Raw genomic sequence first — 20,200 nt, 5'->3', positions numbered from 1 at the left:
GGCCAGGCCGCTTCAAAGCCGCCACGACTTAAACCACAACGGTTCTCCCGGTGGAAATCTTGCGGTTTTTGCTGAGGCCAAACTGCGAGATTTCCGACAAGAATCCGTCCTGTGTGAACCCAGTCTAATGGGTATAGGGGCATATCACAGACCAGAATTAACAACCCCCCATGTGACCACTGCAGCCAATCACTAGCCTCAGCAGCTCCATGCCATACATGGCTGAGGCTGGTGAATGGATGCAGCAGTAAAAGCTTAGAGGAGAGAAGAAGGGCGCAGCTGCTATACCCGATACAACCTGAACTGTGGCGCTGTTTTTGGAAGGAAGCAGCCATGTTTATCCAACTCTGTACAACCCCTTTAATAAAATACATTTGAAGAGCACTTACTGTATTTCTTGTTTGCAGACCCTGCACCAAAGTTTTTTTTTGTTTTTTTTTTAAAAGAGGGCTGAGGGCCCCCTTAGACCACAGCCAACCCAATCTATATCTAACATATGTCCAAATTCTAAACAAAAAAAAAAAAACAAAAAAAAACAAACAAAAAAAACTTTATTGTAACTTTGAGGGAGAGGCAAAAAAATCACCGTCATGAAACCACAGGCATCTAAATTGTAGTGTCCCGTAAAGAACAAGACAGTAAAACATCCAAGACAACATGTCACTCCCAATTAGCTATCCCGTAACTTCAAAATTATTGCTTTCCACCTCCAAGGCGGATTCCCGGTCACATAACATGCGATTCTATAGTGATTGTTCACACATTCTTAAAGTCTTTGCAGGTAATATATTAGTTAAGGCATGGAGTCATGCGGCCCAAAAGGGGGGAAAAAAAAAAACCAAGAACTAAAGACTTTTAAATATTTTTGGTTCTAAAAATTGCATATGCTGCTGTGCAACTGGAGTCATGAAAAATGCAATGCAAAGAAGAAAAAAAAAAAACTAAAGTGGCGGAGGACGGTCGGTTGTATGCAATTCACAGAGACTGGAGCACCAATCATAGTGGAATTCTTCCTTGATCTGGAAATAAAATCAGAACTTTTGTAGCGTCAATACCTCATGGAGGTAAAGAATAAAAAAATGGCTGATTTTCAGTTCGCGGCCGCTCCGATATCGTCCATATTAAATAAAAAGATCAGTAATACAAAATTCCCTGTTTTGCTACTGCAAGATGAGTGATTAGAGTGCAAAAGCACCGATTAAAGTGACACGCTCCAGGTTTCCTTCCCCTGGATGGAATCGTGGAGACAGTTCCATGTATCATGTGACCACATACAACTCCTCGTGGTCGTCTTGGCAGATTTTATACCCACAGTCCAACATCCGAGACCACTCCCACGACTTTTTACTTCTTTCACGAGGTGGTAGAAGAAATGCTACGCTGGCAGCCACCATGATGTGCCAGAGGCTGTGAGTGTAGAAGTAATTGGCGTTGGTTTCTGCGAAGACGTAAACTGAAATAGCAGTCAAAGCCAAGGCTACTCCAGGCAGGAGGAAAAATACCCAGCGTTGCCAACTTGGAGGGTAACAGTGGCGCCGCCTCACTCCCCGAGTTGTCTGGAATAGGAAGTTAGTATATTAAAAAAAAAAAAAAATGAGATGCAAAAAGACAAAATAATCATAAATTTCCATGATTCTTTAACACAGGATTAAATACAAAGTTCTATTTCTTCCCTATAGTTCGTAGGAGTAGGGAATCCCCCAAGCTGAAAAAAATGGCAGAATATTAAAAAAGGGTTTTCTGGGCAAAATACTACTGATTACCAATCCTCAGGATAGGTCATTAGTAGTTGATCGCCTGGGGCCCGCCTCTTGGAACCCAAGAATCAGGCACCAGCCGTCAGCGCAACACATAAGGCACAGCAGTGAAGGCAGAAGGCCCTTCGTAAAAAGGCAGCCATGCGAACTGACAATCTGGAGAAGACTCTGCTTTGGCTTATATCCTTAACCCTTTAATGAAGAACCTATTTTTTGCCCTAAGCTCTTAAAGGGGTTGTCCCGCGGCAGCAAGTGGGTCTATACACTTCTGTATGGCCATATTAATGCACTTTGTAATGTACATCGTGCATTAATTATGAGCCATACAGAAGTTTTTCACTTACCTGCTCCGTTGCTAGCGTCCTCGTCTCCATGGTGCCGTCTAATTTTCGCTGTCTAATGGCCAAATTAGACGCGCTTGCGCAGTCCGGGTCTTCTCCTCTTCTCAATGGGGCTCCGTGTAGCTCCGCCCCGTCACGTGCCGATTCTAGCCAATCAGGAGGCTGGAATCGGCAATGGACCGCACAGAAGCCCTGCAGTCCACCGAGGGAGAAGATGCCGGCGGCCATCTTCAGCAGGTAAGTAAGAAGTCACCGAAGCGCGGGGATTCAGGTAAGCGCTGCCCGGTGTTCTTTTTTAACCCCTGCATCGGGGGTTGTCTCGCGCCGAACGGGGGGGGGGGGGGGGGGGACAACCCGTTTCGGCGCGGGACAACCCCTTTAAGGACCGGGCTCTTGTTCCTAAGATACCTTTTAGAGATTTTACCCATGTACTGGTTTTACTGCTTTATGTTTTTTCCTTCAGCTACCAAAATAATTTTTGCTGCTTTTTTTTTTTAAATATATTTTTTCACCGATTAAGCTAAAAAAAGAAAATTTTGCGTAAATTTACTTAAAGTTCAAAACAAAATGAGGAACCCATTGCCGTACTTTTTTTGACGTTTTGATATAAAATATGTATGGCTTTGGATTACAGGGTGCATACGGTGACAGTTTTGGTTGGCGCCTGCTTTGGGCCATTTTCTTTTTAATGCATATATTTTTATTTCGTTCTGTCATTTTTTAAACTTATTTATGTAAGGGCGCATTCAAACAACCGTATATCGGCCAGGTATTCACGCTGGCCGCTATATGGCGTCTCTCTGCAAGGGGAGGAGGCTGGAAGAGTCGGGAGCAGTGATCTGAGCTCCCACCCCCTCTCTGCCTCCTTCCACCCCTCTGCACCATTTGCAATGAGAGGAGGCGGGACGGGGAAGGGCGAAATTCCGGGAATTAGCTCCGCTCCCGTCCCGTCTCTCCTCATTGAAAATAGTGCGGAGAGGGGGTGGGAGCTCAGTTCCTGCTCCCGACTCTTCCAGCCTCCTCCCCCTGCAGAGAGATATGCCGTATATAGGCCGGCGTGAATACGCGGCCGATATAGGGTCGCCTGAATGCGCCCTAACTGGCATATAAGACCTTGATTGCAGAAGCAGAGGCTTTAATCCCATGCTGTATTTTTAATGAATGGGATTAAGGCTGCATTCCCACGTACGTATATCGGCTCGGTTTTCACGCCGAGCCGATATACGTCGTCCTGATCTGCAGGGGGGAAAGGATGGAAGAGCCAGGTGCAGGAACTGAGCTCCCGTCCCCCCCCCCCCCCCCCCTCTGCCTCCTCTCCACCCCTCTGCACTATTTGCAATGAAAGGAGGTGGGACAGGGGCGGGGTTAAGTTCTGAGAATTAGCCCTGCCCCAGTTCCACCTCCTTTCATTGCAAATAGTGCAGAGGGGTGTAGAGGAGGCGGGAGCTCAGTTCCTGCTCCTGGCTCTTCCATCCTCCCCTGCACATGAGGACGACGTATATCGGCTCAGCGTGAAAACTGAGCCGATATACGTTCATGGAAATGCAGCCTAAAGCCCAGGATGAGGCGCCGTAAACTTGCCACATTTCGTCCCTAAGGAGTTAAGTCCCTAAGTTGTTTCTTTTTTGTTTAAAGGACACCACTTTTATTACACTTTTTTTTTTGGGGGGGGGGGGGGGGGGGGAATTGGGATACAGAATGTACTGTGATCCAAAGTTTATGTAGTTTTTGTTTTTCTGGTTAAACTTTTTCCATTAAAAATGGGTTTGTGGGGGGATGGGTATTCCCAGCTCAGATCATAAGAGCCCCTCTGTACAAAGCACTACAAGTGGCCAAGAGTGAGGGAAATTAGAGGCAGGATCCACATCTATAAAAGACTTATGGCATATTCTGTTTATATGCCATAAACGTCTGAGGTGGGAAGACCCCTTTAACCTGAAGCCCACAAAATGCGAAGAAAGGGTGGAAGCAATGAGTCATGGCTAAACTTCACAACTCATGGCCCAAGTATGAATGGCTCACATGGGAGCAGCACATGTGGCGAGCCCCTGACTGGTACTTTGAGAGGCCTACTATTTCATATGGCACAGGGTCAACTTTTTTTATTATTTTTTTTGCAACTTCCCCCTGACGAGAATAAATCTAAACAGGCAACTGGATGAAGTGATAATTACCCAGGCGATGACCAGGATTATTAAAGCAAAAAGACAGGGGCCCAGCATGTTCCAGATCCCTCTGCGGTCAAGTTGCATAGACATTGCGATAACTAATGCCCCCAGCATGAAGAGGACCTGGGAAGGAAAGAGCCATTAAAAACAAGTTGAAATGTTGTAGATTAAAATAAATTTAAAAAAATGATTTTTTTAACCCCTTCCCCTGCAGATGGTTGTGGCCTAAGTGACAAGGCTCCATATTTCAAATCAGACAGGTTTTTAATTTAAGCAGTAACAACTGTGGAATACTTTCACTTATCCAAGTCATTCTCAGGCTTTTTTTGCTTTTTTAAATGCAAAGTAAAATTTGGTAGATCTGTCTTGTATTTATTTATAAAAATACCCAAAATTGAAAGAAAATTTTGAAAAATTTGCATTTTCCAAATCTGAAATTTTTTTTGCTTACAAGACAGATACCACACAAGCCATTTTTACAGCAGAGTCACCGAGCTCCGATGTACAGGGGTTGGGAGAACCTCCTTGTACTCACAGCTAGTCACAGCAATCACATGCCTGAAGAGCAGTCAGTGCCATCCAGGCATGTAAGCGCTGGCTGTCAGCAATCACTCTAGGAAGCTTTTCCCACTGAAGATCTAAACATCATGAGGTTCTCCTGCTGCCCTCTGTATAACTCAATGACCTCCGCTGACAGCAAGATCCTGGAGCTCCTGCGGTGGGGAGATGCCAGCATCGAAACACTGCAGGACGTTTTAAAACTCCCATGCACTGTTAATTGCAGACTGCCCAGATCCAGATGCTCAAAGTCTATGGGCGGTCCAGAAGTGGTTAATCAGGAATCCATGGAGGACACTAGAAATACATTCTCATTTGTGTTTGAGGATGATGTGGAGATAACTCAGCACTTACATATTTGATGAAGGATTTTAGCCGGGCCATACACAGTATGGTCACCCAGATAGCGACGACAGAGCCGAAGAAGTCGCAGAACTGCAGGGTGTCATAGTCCATGATGCACATGACGGTCACCCCGGGCTGGTCACAGGCATGATAGAACTGAAAGAGAAAAAAGGATGCTGATAATTCACTCATTAAAGAAACCCCATTGGAATACAATCTCCTTTGCTGGTATCAGAAGATGTTGGCATGTGGGAAGCCTCAGACAACGGGCCTTTTATAAATTTGGCATAATCGGTGAGAAGAACTCCAAATCTTTAGAAGACCTCCAAATCCTGCAGAGTCTAGGACAGCAGGAAAAGAACCTTGGAGGAGCCCTGGCTAGCTGATCCTTGAATTTTGGAAAGCCCATGAGCAGTCACCCTGAAGGACCTGTTGTCTAAGAGTTCTGCCACCCAAGGATGGTCCAGGAGGTCTCTCACCCAGGAATATTTGGGTAGTCCTTGATAGCAGACTGTCAAATCCTGGACAGACCAAGAGCCCAGTATTCCAAGAAAATCTAAGAGCTACACAGAGTAACTAATCAGGCAGAACCAAGAAGCTCCATCATCCATCAAAAGACTGTCAGGACTCAAACCTATGAGATCCTGTACTCCAGGCGGCAGCTCTATCTACTAAGCTATTCACCCTTTCGATAGGTCCCCTGCTTCACCTTGTATATGGTTCCTGCTCCTCATCCAGTTTCCTGTCTGGTTCTACCCAGTTCTCAGAGATTGGACCTTCTATAAAAACCTGGCCCTTCCACTTCCTCATTGCGTGATTATTCATGCTCAAAGGCTATATTCAAGCTCCACCACCTGCCTGCTCCTTTGAACTGAACTACTACTAGCCGTATACCGACTTCTGGCTTCCCCTGACCACACTCTGCCCGCATTGGTTGCAATAAGACACAGGAGCCCCGCCAACCCAGAAGGGGGACCCAGGGAGCCCCGCCAACCCAGAAGGGGGACCCAGGGAGCCCCGCCAACCCAGAAGGGGGACCCAGGGAGCCCCGCCAACCCAGAAGGGGGACCCAGGGAGCCCCGCCAACCCAGAAGGGGGACCCAGGGAGCCCCGCCAACCCAGAAGGGGGACCCAGGGAGCCCCGCCAACCCAGAAGGGGGACCCAGGGAGCCCCGCCAACCCAGAAGGGGGACCCAGGGAGCCCTGCCAACCCAGAAGGGGGACCCAGGGAGCCCTGCCAACCATGTACCTACCGTTGAGAAAAACATGGTGTAGGCATAAACCGCAGCCTCCACAAAATACAGGTGGTAAACAGCGACTGCTATAGTCGGCACAAACATTAGATTACTGAGTGTCAGTAATAAGGTTGCTGTCAATTGCTGCCCCACAGTCAGCGCGCTTCCGGCATCTGTGCAGCTCCAACCGCCCCAGCCTGCCAAAAAAACAAAATCCAAAATAATCAGATTCTGATCAATCAAGGGCCCATGCGAGATTTTAAAGTGTCATTGGTACATATATTACCCACTGTAGTCAGCTGAGCGTGAGAATTTTTGCAAAAAGCAGACATGTATGTGGGAGCATTTGGACAACCCTTACTAGGATATCTGACAGAGGGGGGCTTACTTCTATACTAAGCGTTTGTTCACACTTCTGAAGCAACCTATGTTAGAGCCAGGCAGAAGAGCGCCAATCTTATTGATCAACGCTGGTCGGTGGGAGAGCATTACGCCATGTAAAAGATGCAATCACCAGACTAATAAGTATGTTTGTTCGCCACATGATCGGCAGAACAGCCCAACACATAGATCAGGAAACCGCAAGTCTTGCCAGAAAATCAGCCCGTGTAAAAAACCCTCTAGGCCATGTTAAAATGGGGCGGAATTTGCGGAGAAGTGTCCGCAACAGATCCGCAGCGCAAAATCTTCACTATTTAGTGTGCTTTTTAAACATGGATTTTGGGGCAGAATTCGCCCCCTCACTTTGCTGCTACTTTAAACCCCACGGATGGAAAATCCACCTTGTGCGAACATGGCTTTAGGCTCCCTTTAAAGAGGATGTCTGTTGGGCACATAAGTACCTGACAGCCATCCCAAAAACACCGGCCGACTATTACGCCTGTGCGTATACAAAAGTGATAGTCGTTCACGTAAATGCAGGCAGAGTGACTGGGGATCGTTCCACCACCCGCCTCCATTCACAGTAAGCAGGAGTCGCTCAAACATTGAGCGGCTGCTGTTTACACGCCCGAAAGTCGCTTGGTTTTTAGTTTTGCTAAGAATCAAGTGACTCCGATTAGTGAGCGATTTCTCGCTCCGTGCCCAGTCGGCGGCCCCATGTACACGGATCGATTATCGACCAAATTTGCTGTTTCCAGCAAGAATTCAGGCAGTAAAGTACCTTTTACGCGGCAGCATGCAGCAGTCATTACTTTCCCTTCCTCTGTCTCCCCCTGCTGGCCAATATATATATTACTGAAATGTATTAACAAAAGTGATGCGATTCTTCCTGGGGCTTGTAGTTCTGCAAATGATCAGCAATAATTTGTCTCAGGAGAGTCCAATACTTGGAGACATCCATAAGGACCAATGTGTTTTTAGAATTCTCAAAAGTTTGTTCTCTGTATTGATTTTACCTTCTAGAAAGTTACAGAGTATTTGGGGCAGCGTGAGAGTCTGTCGGACCAAGAGAAAGAAAGTTGAAGGTCATACTATTTGGTCTTGGGAGTTCACCATTGTCTGTACTAATATATTATGCAAATGTGTGACATAAAGGTCAGATATGTTCTGTATGGAACCATTTCTTAGGTAGGTGCTGCAGCGTATGTACACCGTGATAAGGATGGTTCCACAGTAATGTCCCTAATTAGAAGATAACCAGAGGGTAGGGGTGAAGAGGGGGAGTAGACACTAAATTCTGGGTTTGGTCGAATGTGGAGAGACAAGACAGAAATCCTCAGAATGACTTCTAATGCCTAAATAGAGCCACCTGTCTTTTTGCAGCGTTGCGCGCAGAAGACTTCCTCCCCCTCCCTTTTTTTCCACTTCCATAGAAGTGTGAGCTTCCTGCATATCTCTGCAATAGATAGGTCTTGCCCCATCTTCACACAGCGTATAAAATAGCCACTGATGCCCAAAAAGTGGTAAAAAATATTGGTCACCTGAAGGATTACTTTGGAATCCAATGCTCCAGATGATCGTGATCGCCGACTTCACCCTGCCCTGCTTGATATGGGGCTGTGAATCCCGCCCCCATATCGTGCTCCCCACCGTGTGAACTCCCCAAAGATGCGTGGAATTTATGTGAAAACCGCCTCATCACTTTGGGCATGCAGGGAAGTGCGGTGGAGGATAGCAGAGTTTCTCGCGTTGCTTTCAATGGGAGACCTCGCATCGCTTTCTGTGCACCTAGCATGAGGTGCAAGTCTGCCGCTGACCCCATTGAAAACGGACAGTGCGATGTGAGAAACAACATGCCGTGATTTGTTGCCATGCAGTAAACGTCGCTCATGTGTATGACCCCATTCTGAAGAATGGAGTTCATATTTGCAAGTCAAGCAATGCACAAATCTTGCATAATTTTATCACCCGTCTGAAGCCAGCCTTAATCAGATGGATCCAGATTTCCGTTGCCCCGTACTGATGGGAATCAGAATTTGGCACAAGCAGCATGAACCGATGACCCCTTCCTGTCAGCTGATCAGAACATGTCAGCACCTCCATCTAATCTGCAGCAACTATAAGAACCTTCCTGTCCGCAGGGGCCGATATTCCTGCAGAACGACTTCATCACCCAGTGGAATCTACTCCATAACAAATTACTGCAGCTCTAAAGGCCAAAACTTTAGAATCACCGTGAATGCTACAAGTCAGGTATTCTCCATTTTGGTTGCATGATTATCCTCACCCACCCCAAGGAAACCCTGAAGTTGTGTTAATTCTATGACTTGCCAGCGAGGACACATTGTCAGAGCTCCGAAGGTGAACAGTTCTCACCTGCTTTGCAGCTGCAGGCGGCGTACAGATATCCATTCCTCCGCAGCAGCCTGCACTCCCCGTACGGTCCGCAGTCGTCCAGGCAGGGGCTGAGGTAGGCAGTCACGATCACCCTGGAGAGCTGCTGCGAACATGTGCTGAAAATGAGAAAAAGTGTCACATAGTATCTGTAGGGTTATCTTTCCTTACAGCAGAGCACCAGTCCTCTTCTGGGGGTGCTTAGGGTCATAACAGAACCACAATGGAGACTGCAACAGGTATGCCAGTCTGTTAGAGGGCAGCGCCACCCAAAGTACACAGTGTTCATGAGATCCTCTATAGTGGCACACCATCAACCAGCAATCTACTTCATGCAAATGATTGTCTACGTACGTAGGAAGTCTTGGGGAACCTGCATGGTCTGATGACAATTTGCCTTTATACTGACTATGGACTGTGAGACAGTGACTGACAAAGTGCTGGAGGGTGGATACGTGCCACAGAGCGGCCTGGGCTCGGTGGAGGAAGCCAGCATTTCTGTGTCAGTAACGCTATGTTACTAACACGTTGTAGTTTGTAAGTGGCTCCAAGCCGCATAGTCCGGGCCGGCTTTTCCTGGAGTGGTTAAAGCGAAGGGTGGGATGGCCACTCCCACGTACCAGGTGAGGCTGGTACCAGGCCTTATAAAGCCTGGGCCTGCAGGTCAGAAAGAGAGAGAGCGTCTGGCTGAGAGCCAGGGAGAGAGCGTCTGGCTGAGAGCCAGAGAGAGGGCTCTGTGGAGCAAGGAGCCTGGCTAGCCCAGCGTGTGGGCTGTGAGAGAGCCAAAAGGCGAGGTTGACAGGGTGACGCCCCTAACCTCAACACCCAGGAGGGTGTGGTGAGACCTCCACAGGTCTGAGGACCGGACTGGCTGAGTGCAGCAAGCAAGAAGTATTCTGACAGTGAGTAGTCAGGAACAAGCAGATGTATAGTGAGGGCTCAGACGAGCAGGTGTTTATTTCCGTTTTGGTTTTGTTTCTGCTGCAATAAACCCAGGCAAAGCCTGGACTAAAGAACGTTGTTGCCCGGTGTCACTGTCTCTGGCCGCGGATGCCCACGCTGCTACTGCCCCTAAACGCTAATCCCTCACATATGGTGTTTGGATGCGGGCAGCGGTCTTAAAGAGACATACACCAGTTAATGGACATTCTGCTGCAGCAACTGGAGAACCGTTGCTAAGGGCAACCGCCCAAAGAGAGATTGTCTGAGCGTGCCGTAACCCCATGTCCCGGGTGGAAGCTGCAACGGCGCAGCAACCAGATACAGCCAGTATGGAGGAATGGCTGAAGCAATGGATGCCAGAGATAATGCTGCAACAGGAGACCATAGCTCAGCAGCGGAAAGCACAACAGGAGACCGTGGCTCAGCAGCTGACAGCCCATGGAGAGGCTATGCGGGTGCAGTGGGAGGAAAGGCAACTCCTAATAAAGCAGTTGGCTACATTGACAGAGTCACTCAAGACTACAGGGAATGAGCCCCTTATACAACAAACTGAAACGGATCACACGGCTGTGTTGGGAGAACAAGCCCCTAAGTGTGAACAGTTGAAAACACAGTTTGAGAAAGAAAGTAGTCTTCAAGAGGTGGAGCAGCTAAAAACAAAAAGTGCAGCTCTCTTAAAGGAGAAGGAGCATTTTGAGAGGTTGGCTAAGGAGGAAGCTGATCGCCGAGTGTTGCTGCAACAGACGAATGTTCAGTATGAACAGCGCTTAAAAGAGATGAGAAGTAAGAAAGAAAAGTTTAAGGGATATCTTTCATCAGCCCATGAAGAGATACAAGACCTCAGAGATGTAGCCAGAGATGAGGCTGAACGCAGAGTATGTCTGGAGGCACAAGCTGCGCAGTATGAACAGGACTGTAAGAAACTGCAAATGAAAACCCAAGAGTTGAAAATGCAGCTAGCAAAGAAAAATGGTGACTGGGAGTGCCAAGTAAGTCAGCTCAAGGAAGAGCTGGAAATACAGAAAGCTGCGTGCAGTAAGACCAAAAAGCAAGCAGAGTTCTTGGAAGACTTACTGGGTCACAAGGAAAACCAGGAAGTGCTGCTTGAGAGACTGGTGTCCCAGCTACAGATGAGCTTGGATGAGGAAGCTGAAGTACATGGAACCCAAATCCAGGAGCTGGAACAGAGTCATGCTGTAGCTGTGGGGAAACTGTCCAAGCTGTTGAAGCAACTTGAAAAAGTGAAAGAAACATTGGACAGTGAGTGTCTTGAGCTGTCCCAAAAGGTGAAGGCGTTGTTGGAAGACAAGTGTGCATATGAATGCAAGAAAGCCACAGTAGAGATGCAGCTTCAAGAGCTACAAATAAAGATAACGAAAGGTGACAGTGTGCAGACAGCGTTGTCTGAGCAGGTGAGCAGGCTGCAGGAGAAGCTGGAAGCTCAGACTGAAGAGTCTCAGAAGTTACTGCAAGAACAGAAGCAGCAGAAGCTTGGCCTCAGTGCACACCTGAAGGCTATGCAGGATGAGAAAAATGTGCTCCTCAAGCAAGTAGGGGGAGGATGCAAAAGCTAAGAGAAACCTATCAGAGCAGATTGCAACACTTCAGGCTGAGGTGGTGGATCTGGAAGATAGACTGGAGAAGAGTGCTTTGTGTCTGGATTCTGTGGAAGAGCAGAAAAGAGAAATACAAGGAGAATTAGAAACTACAAGGCAGCAGTGTGAAGAGAAGACAGCGGCTTGTGATAAGCTCGAGAAGGTTAAAGTACATCTTCAGCAAGAGATAGAAGGTGCTTCTGTGAAGCTTGGTCTCCAAGAGGACCCTGTGTCCAAACTAAGAAAGACGCAGCAACTATGTGAACAGCAGCTCACAGAAGAGAAAATCAGGTCGGCAAGATGTCACGGAATGTGAACGTGCTGAAGAAAAGGTCTGTATGAAAGAGACCGAAGTGTTAACTTTAACACCCACCCTGAAAATGATGTCAGAGAAACTGTATGAGAACCCTGCATGCTGGGGCACGGTTGACAGGCAAGACAGTGAAATCTTAGAAGAAGTGGAAGCGCTAAACCAGCTGTTTTGTCTTCAAACTGATGTCTATGATGAACTTGAGAAGTTTACAGTGAGTCTTCAGCAGGAAGTAGAAGACATTAGTGTGGAGCTTGGTTACCAATGTCAGATGGCATCCAACTGGGAGAAGAAACAAAAGAGGTGTGAACAGTGGCTTACTGAGGAGAAGTCAGTGTTTCCTAAAGTTGCAAAAGAAAGGCGTAACAAGCTTGTGCACACTAAAATGCAAGACTGGATTAGCGCTAAGTCAGATGCTGAGAAGAGAACCCGGATACGGGAAAAGCCCAAAGGTGTGTTCCAACGACCGGTAGCAGAAATGGAGATCCTGCTGGAGAATATTAAGAGACTGAAGCGCTAACCCTGAAGCGCCCCCTGAAGGTAGTGTCAGGCCAAGCAGAGCTTCAGCAGTTCTCAGAGAAGTTGTGCATGAAGATAAAATGCTGTAAATCAGACAGCCAAGCGGCTGAAAGAAGTGTTCTGAGACCAGACATGTCTAAAACCCAGTTCAGACAGAAAAGCAAAAAAGGGGATTTTGTTAAAGAATCTGAAAAAGTTACAAGTAGTAAAGAGTGCCAATTTATGTTTACAAAAGGAGACTACTGAGGCTCAGAAGGTCTCACAAGTGGACGCAGAAGTCTTGAAAGAACTGCAGCATAAGAATAGTGACGTACAAAAGCAAACCCCAAAAGTGAAGAAACTGTTTGTCCAAGTGGTAGAAGCCTATCACAGGGATGCTGGCTCCAAGGACCAACTCACAAAAAGGTTCGTGGCAGCATCCAGGGCGTAATGCAAAAATAAATAATTTATTCCTCCAAGAACATGCTACGTTTCGACCCTCATGGGGTCTTTCTCATGCTTGAGAAAGACCCCATGAGGGTCGAAACGTAGCATGTTCTTGGAGGAATAAATTATTTTTGCATTACGCCCTGGATGCTGCCACGAACCTTTTTGTGAGATACTGTGATATACTTTGGGGGGTCTTCTGAGGCTCTGACCCCCACATTGCTGGCGTGCACCCGTTGGACTTATTAGTCCCCTTTTCGGTTTGGTTTGAAGAACCCCGAGGTGTGCTGCGAGTTAAACCCGTGTGGATTGCGTCCAAGGACCAACTCATCAGTGAACTGCAAAATGAAGTGGAGACTGTAATCCATAGCAAGGCCATGCTGGAGCATGAGCTACAAGAGGAAGTGGAAGAATACAGAGACAAGGTTCTTACACTAGAAAGAGACCCCCGAGCCTGGAGCTTTGACCCTGGAGGGCCAAGAAGAAAAGACTGAGCATGGGACCGAAGCCCAACACCCAGGCCTCGTCAAGGATGCATTTCAGGACAGCTAAGTGTCCGAACCCACGGGCTCGAACAGAGGGGGAGGGTATGTGAGACAGTGACTGACAAAGTGCTGGAGGGTGGATACGTGCCACCGAGCGGCCTGGGCTCAGTGGAGGAAGCCAGCATTTCTGTGTCAGTAACGCTATGTTACTGACACGTTGTAGTTTTGTAAGTGGCTCCAAGCCGCATAGTCCGGGTCGGCTTTTCCTGGAGTGGTCAAAGCGAAGGGTGGGATGGCCACTCCCACGTACCAGGTGAGGCTGGTACCAGGCCTTATAAAGCCTGGGCCTGCAGGTCAGAAAGAGAGAGAGAGCATCTGGCTGAGAGCCAGGGAGAGAGCGTCTGGCTGGGAGCCAGAGAGAGGGCTCTGTGGAGCAAGGAGCCCGGCTAGCCCAGCGTGTGGGCTGTGAGAGCCAAAAGGCGAGGTTGACAGGGTGACGCCCCTAACCTCAACACCCAGGAGGGTGTGGTGAGACCTCCACAGGTCTGAGGACCGGACTGGCTGTGTACAGCAAGCAAGAAGTATTCTGACAGTGAGTAGTCAGGAACAAGCATATGTATAGTGAGTGCTCAGACGAGCAGGTGTTTATTTACGTTTTGGTTTTGTTTCTGCTGCAATAAACCCAGGCAAAGCCTGGACTAAAGAACGTTGTTGCCCGGTGTCACTGTCTCTGGCCGCGGATGCCCACGCTGCTACTGCCCCTAAACGCTAATCCCTCACAGGACATTCAGGTATAAGTCAACGCCGCTGATGAGAAGCCAGTTTATTCAGCTCCGCACTGCCACATCTAGGGCTCCGCACTGCCACATCTAGGGCTCCACACTGCCACATCTAGGGCTCCACACTGCCACATCTAGGGCTCCACATCCCTCAGAGAATCCAGTTATCGTCACTTTAAACGTGCAGGTAAACAAGCAGCACTGTAATAACACAGATTAATGCCACAACACGTAGTCCCCACAGCGACGCCTTGAGTATGCCAATAATAGCTCAATGAGGAACAAAGAAACCAAACTATCATCAGCCGGAGGGGAAATCCATGTATTACAATGAGAATCCCTGCTGACAGTCACTCCCATTATGTGGCAACAGGCCAGAAGATAAGTCATTGCCTCCACATAGTAAAGGGGAAAAAGGTAAAAGAGCCCCCTGCTAGCGCAGTAGGGGTTATTGCATTAATAAACGAGCCTCTACTGAAAACTCTCCGGGACCTGGCTCGATTAACTAAAGACAAACCTGGATACAAAGGAGTCCTTTTTCTATATAGGACTCCTCTATGAAGTAAGTTTCATTACCCCTAAAGGATCTTTTCTCGACTTGATCAATAACCCATACAGAGATAGTAGCGTGGGGAGCTTAACCTTTTCCCTGTACTGTGTTTATGACAGAGGTTACCTTTACCCACAGGCTTCACCACAGATGCTCTCCCTATGGACTAAGGATCTCGCTACTTGGAATATATTCTTGAAGGCCTCCTTGGACTGTCATCGGACAAATGGCCCACACCAGCTAAGTCCCCTTTGTCATTTGGATATTATCAATAACTTGCACTATCCATTTGACTGGAGCGCTAGTCCACTGATTTTCTAATTGCCTCCACAAACGGGGTATTATTATAGCAGTTGGCCTTCTATGTACTAGAATATAACTAGCATAATACTGCCCCCTATGTTCAAGGCTATAACTAGTATAATACTGCCCTCTATGTACAAGAAAATAACTACTATAATACTGCCCCCTATGTACTAGAATATAACTACTATAATACTGCCCCCTATGTACAAGAATATAACTACTATAATACTGCCCCCCATGTACTAGAATATAACTACTATAATACTGCCCCCCATGTACTAGAATATTACTATAATACTGCCTTCTATGTACAAGAATATAACTACTATAATACTGCTCCTATATACAAGAATATAACTACTATAATACTGCCCCTATGTACAAGGATATAACTACTATAATACTGCCCCCCTATGTACAAGAATATAACTACTATAATACTGCTTCTATGTACAAGAATATAACTACTATAATACTGCCCCCTATGTACAAGAATATAACTACTATAATACTGCCCCCTATGTACAAGAATATAACTACTATAATACTGCCCCCCTATGTACAAGAATATAACTACTATAATACTGCTTCTATGTACAAGAATATAACTACTATAATACTGCTTCTATGTACAAGAATATAACTACTATAATACTGCTCCCTATGTACAAGAATATAACTACTATAATACTGCCCCTATGTACAAGAATATAACTACTATAATACTGCCCCCTATGTACAAGAATATGACTACTATAATACTGCCCCCTATGTACAAGAATATAACTACTATAATACTGCCCCCTATGTACAAGAATATGACTACTATAACACTGCCCCTACGTACAAGAATATAACTACTATAATACTGCCCCCTATGTACAAGAATATAACTACTATAATACTGCTCCTATATACAAGAATATAACTACTATAATACTGCCCCTATGTACAAGAATATAACTACTATAATACTGCCCCTATGTACAAGGATATAACTACTATAATACTGCCCCTACATACAAGAATATAACTACTATAATACTGCCCCTACGTACAAGAATATAACTACTATAATACTGCCCCTACGTACAAGAATATAACTACTATAATACTGCCCCTACGTACAAGAATATAACTACTATAATACTGCCCCTACGTACAAGAATATAACTACTATAATACTGTCCCCTATGTACAAGAATATAACTACTATAATACTGCCCTCTATGTACAAGAATATAACTACTATAATACTGCTCCTATGTACAAGAATATAACTACTATAATACTGCTCCCTATGTACAAGAATATAACTACTATAATACTGACCCCTATGTACAGATATATAACTACTATAATACCGCTCCCTATGTACAGGAATATAACTACTATAATACCGCCCCCTATGTACAAGAATATAACTACTATAATACTGCCTCCTATGTACAAGAATATAACTACTATAATACTGCTCCCTATGTACAAGAATATAACTACTATAATACCGCTCCCTATGTACAGGAATATAACTACTATAATACCGCCCCCTATGTACAAGAATATAACTACTATAATACTGCCTCCTATGTACAAGAATATAACTACTATAATACAGCCTCCTATGTACAAGAATATAACTACTATAATACTACCTCCTATGTACAAGAATATAACTACTATAATACTGCCTCTATGTACAAGAATATAACTACTATAATACTGCCCCCTATGTACAAGAATATAACTACTATAATACTGCCTCTATGTACAAGAATATAACTACTATAATACTGCCTCTATGTACAAGAATATAACTACTATAATACTGCCCCCTATGTACAAGAATATAACTACTATAATACTGCTCCCTATGTACAAGAATATAACTACTATAATACTGCTCCTATGTACAAGAATATAACTACTATAATACTGCCCCCTATGTACAAGAATATAACTACTATAATACTGCCCCCTATGTACAAGAATATAACTACTATAATACTGCTCCCATGTACAAGAATATAACTCCTATAATACTGCCCCCTATGTACAAGGCTATAACTAGTATAACTACTGGACCAGCATTTACCTGTCATCTCCTGGGCACAGGACTTGCATAGAGAGATACCACCTGTCCGTGACGGGGTAGGGGATGTTGTGAGTGACACTTGTTGCTCCATCAGACAAACTGAAGGAATATCCCTGCGAAAAAGCTAAAAACAAATAGAGTGTAAGTTATCACTTCTCGCTTCCCCTGACATCACGAGCTCCTGGCGCACATATCCCGCTTGTATATACTGGTGGAGAAGTGGAAATTCCATGGCTGACTGATCACTACAGCCCTACAACATGGCGGCTGGATCTTCCCTTTCTGTTCAGCAGTAATGTAAAAGTGGGCACCATAAATCCCCGAAAAGGTCATAAATCCTGCCCATCCTCTGCAGAACCAGGAATGTAACCTGCGATCAGAGCGGTGGCCCCCGGTGACATTACTACGGCTCCCGGTGACATTGCTGCATGCTCAGATGCACAGAAGGGGTGTCAGTGAGCCGGCTCTACCTGTCCGGCCGGTGACCATGCTGGAGCCTGCAGCCACCACCGGAGTAGATGACTCAGCAAGAAATTCCAGGGCTCGTCCAATCTTATATATGGAGCTGAATCACTGTGCAATGAAAACTGCTGGAACTCTGACACACGTTGTTCCCAGATCTCTGGCTGCCGTCAGCAAATGAGAACATTCCGGTTTACAAATGCATCCAGTCTAGAGCATTCCGGACTCCAGACTAACGCTACCTGCACTGATACATTGTAACAAGCCATCAGGAGAGGAGAGAGATTTGTGCTGCTGATCTGTTTACACAATCCTCTGGATACAATTGTAACAAATTTGCAGCGGTGAGAAGTATTCTGATTTGTACAGGTGTTCAGCCTCTAAGGCTGGGGTCACACAGGGCGGATTTGCCGCGGAAATCCTGTGCAGAATTTCACTGCGGCAAATCCGCCTGCAGCCACTAATCCCGGGATTGGCCGCCCATGTGGACGAGATTTGTCAAAAATCTTGTCCACATGGGATGGCCAATCCGTTGCGGCAAAGCCAGGGCTGTGGTGCAGATTCCCTGGCAGCAGCAGGTCTTTTTTTTCTTTTCTTTCCTCTATGGGAGCATTGGTCGCAATGGAGAAAAGCAAGCTGCCAAGCCGCTCCAAAACCTGCGGCTATGTGCTGTGGGTTTTAAAGCTGTGCTTTCCCTGCAGAAATCACATGTTTTTTTTGCTGTGGCAGGCCCAGCCTAAATGACAACTTAAAATATTTCCATTCACTGACAGCAAGCGCACTGACACAAAAAGTTGCTTAACTTTTTAGACAGATAAATAAAAAAAAGTTCACTTAGCAAAAAAATAATGCACAAGGCTCTAAAAACAACCAACCCACTCAAACCCAACCCCACCCAAACCCAAACCCGTTCATGGATTGGAAGTCGCTGCAAAGTTGAAGTACAATCTGTGCAAAATCTGCACGTTTGAATGAAAATCCATGCCACGGTCTACGTGGTACTTTACACTGCTGTATCCGTTTGTGGATCTGCAATATAATCCACATGGCCATATTGCAAGTCACGCATAGAAAATCATTCAAAGCTCACACTGGACAGCGCACAACCCAAACGTACGCAGTGCCAACTGGCCCGAACATGCAGATTTTGCCGTGGATCTATGCTGTAGACGGTCTCTGCAGATTTCACCTCTGCAAGTGAGGGGCGAGATCTGGGACCGCATCCACGGGTTACAGGTAGATTTTAATAAATGAGTTGTCACTAATCTGCTTCTCCTTTTATATACAAGGATGAGCACAATTTGCCTAAAATCAGACTTCCCCTTTAAGGATGTTGCACAAATTATCAACCCCTCCTTTAATGCGAGAGATAATTGGTTACGTTACCTGTAGTGCAATTCTGCGAATCGTTCAGGGTCAGAACAGGAGCGGCTGGGCTCAGACACGCCAACACTGTGCTATTTGCACTGCTCGCACCGGTCTGACAGGGACAGAAAGAGAACAGTGATGGGGCGATTGTTCCCGAGGCCACAGCTAATATCATACATCATATTCTTAGGCTAGGAAACCATAGAAAATCATCGTTTTCATAAATCTGCTTTTTCACTTATTCTGGCATCGCGCAATTTTATCATCCGTGTGAAACCACCCTTAGGACTCAGATGGTCTGTGAAAAACAAAAAAAAGTGTGTATTCTGGTATAGAGATATTAAAGTATCCTCCAACTATCCATAGCAACTTGCCGCTCAGGATACTGGGAAAGCTGAATTCAATGTTTTACTCTCCCCTTCCTCCCTCACATCTGAGAAGCCTCTGATATGCATCCGGCCCCAGGAAGTCTTTTGATCATGATGGCAATAAAATTAGCCAGTGACAGAGAGATGTTAATTGACCCTCCTGTCAATAAGGCTTAATATGTCTGGTAGTTCCCGCAGACTCCCGTGCTCCTGTAGTGATATGGCGCTCACCTCGTCCTGGCGTCGCACAGCCGCACATGCGCAGACCAGAGCCGGCACGTCACCAGTGATGTTTCTGTGCAAGCCTCATATAGAAATAGGACATGCCGCCATTTGTTTACTGCGCCAGTCTTCACGCAGGTCAAATCGCATCTGTCTGCATAAGATTGCATTATCTTATGGCAGCGGGCATGGGCCTAAACCTGTATATCCTTATACTCCTATGTAACAAGCTTGTTGCTTGTGTACATTATATATTACACACATATTAATAGACATCTATAAATATTAATAGATCTATTAATGTATATCTGCAATTAGTTAAGCCTCGTCAGTTTTAAGCCACAGGTGGATACCAGGGTGACCTGACGATGGCGATGTGTGGTGTGTTGTAACATTTACCTACAGATGCCATAGCGTAAAATTTGGGCAACTAAAATGAATGCAGTAGTGGGAAACCCACAAGGAATGGTGTCCCCCCCCAACCATTAATTACTGGGATCCTGGTCATTAAAGGCTCTCATAAGTGATTTTGGCCTAATTAGTCTCCAATTCACCAACTAGAAATTCTCAGAAAGTGCTCATCCTGGGCAAAAC

The 20,200-nt window shown here is 45.9% G+C and overlaps 1 protein-coding gene across 1 annotated transcript in view; it reads right to left on the bottom strand.

Annotated features, from left to right (window-relative positions):
• Positions 1–534: 534 nt before the first annotated feature.
• Positions 535–20,200, bottom strand: part of PGAP6 (post-GPI attachment to proteins 6) — a 32,278-nt gene continuing 12,612 nt past the window's right edge. Inside the window, exons 7-13 of the mRNA XM_066576693.1 lie at positions 19,035–19,128; positions 17,187–17,310; positions 9,162–9,298; positions 6,423–6,601; positions 5,179–5,325; positions 4,273–4,389; positions 535–1,556 (exon numbers count right to left, since the gene is read on the bottom strand). Coding sequence (XP_066432790.1) covers positions 1,260–1,556; positions 4,273–4,389; positions 5,179–5,325; positions 6,423–6,601; positions 9,162–9,298; positions 17,187–17,310; positions 19,035–19,128 — 1,095 coding nt within the window. The 3' untranslated portion in view covers positions 535–1,259. The remainder of the gene's footprint in view (positions 1,557–4,272; positions 4,390–5,178; positions 5,326–6,422; positions 6,602–9,161; positions 9,299–17,186; positions 17,311–19,034; positions 19,129–20,200) is intronic.

This window comes from Eleutherodactylus coqui, chromosome 8 (genome assembly GCF_035609145.1).
Source record: "Eleutherodactylus coqui strain aEleCoq1 chromosome 8, aEleCoq1.hap1, whole genome shotgun sequence".
Taxonomy (NCBI): Eukaryota; Metazoa; Chordata; class Amphibia; order Anura; family Eleutherodactylidae; genus Eleutherodactylus; species Eleutherodactylus coqui.
The sequence above is the reverse complement of the archived record's forward strand: the minus strand, read 5'-3'. Positions and strand labels throughout refer to the sequence as shown.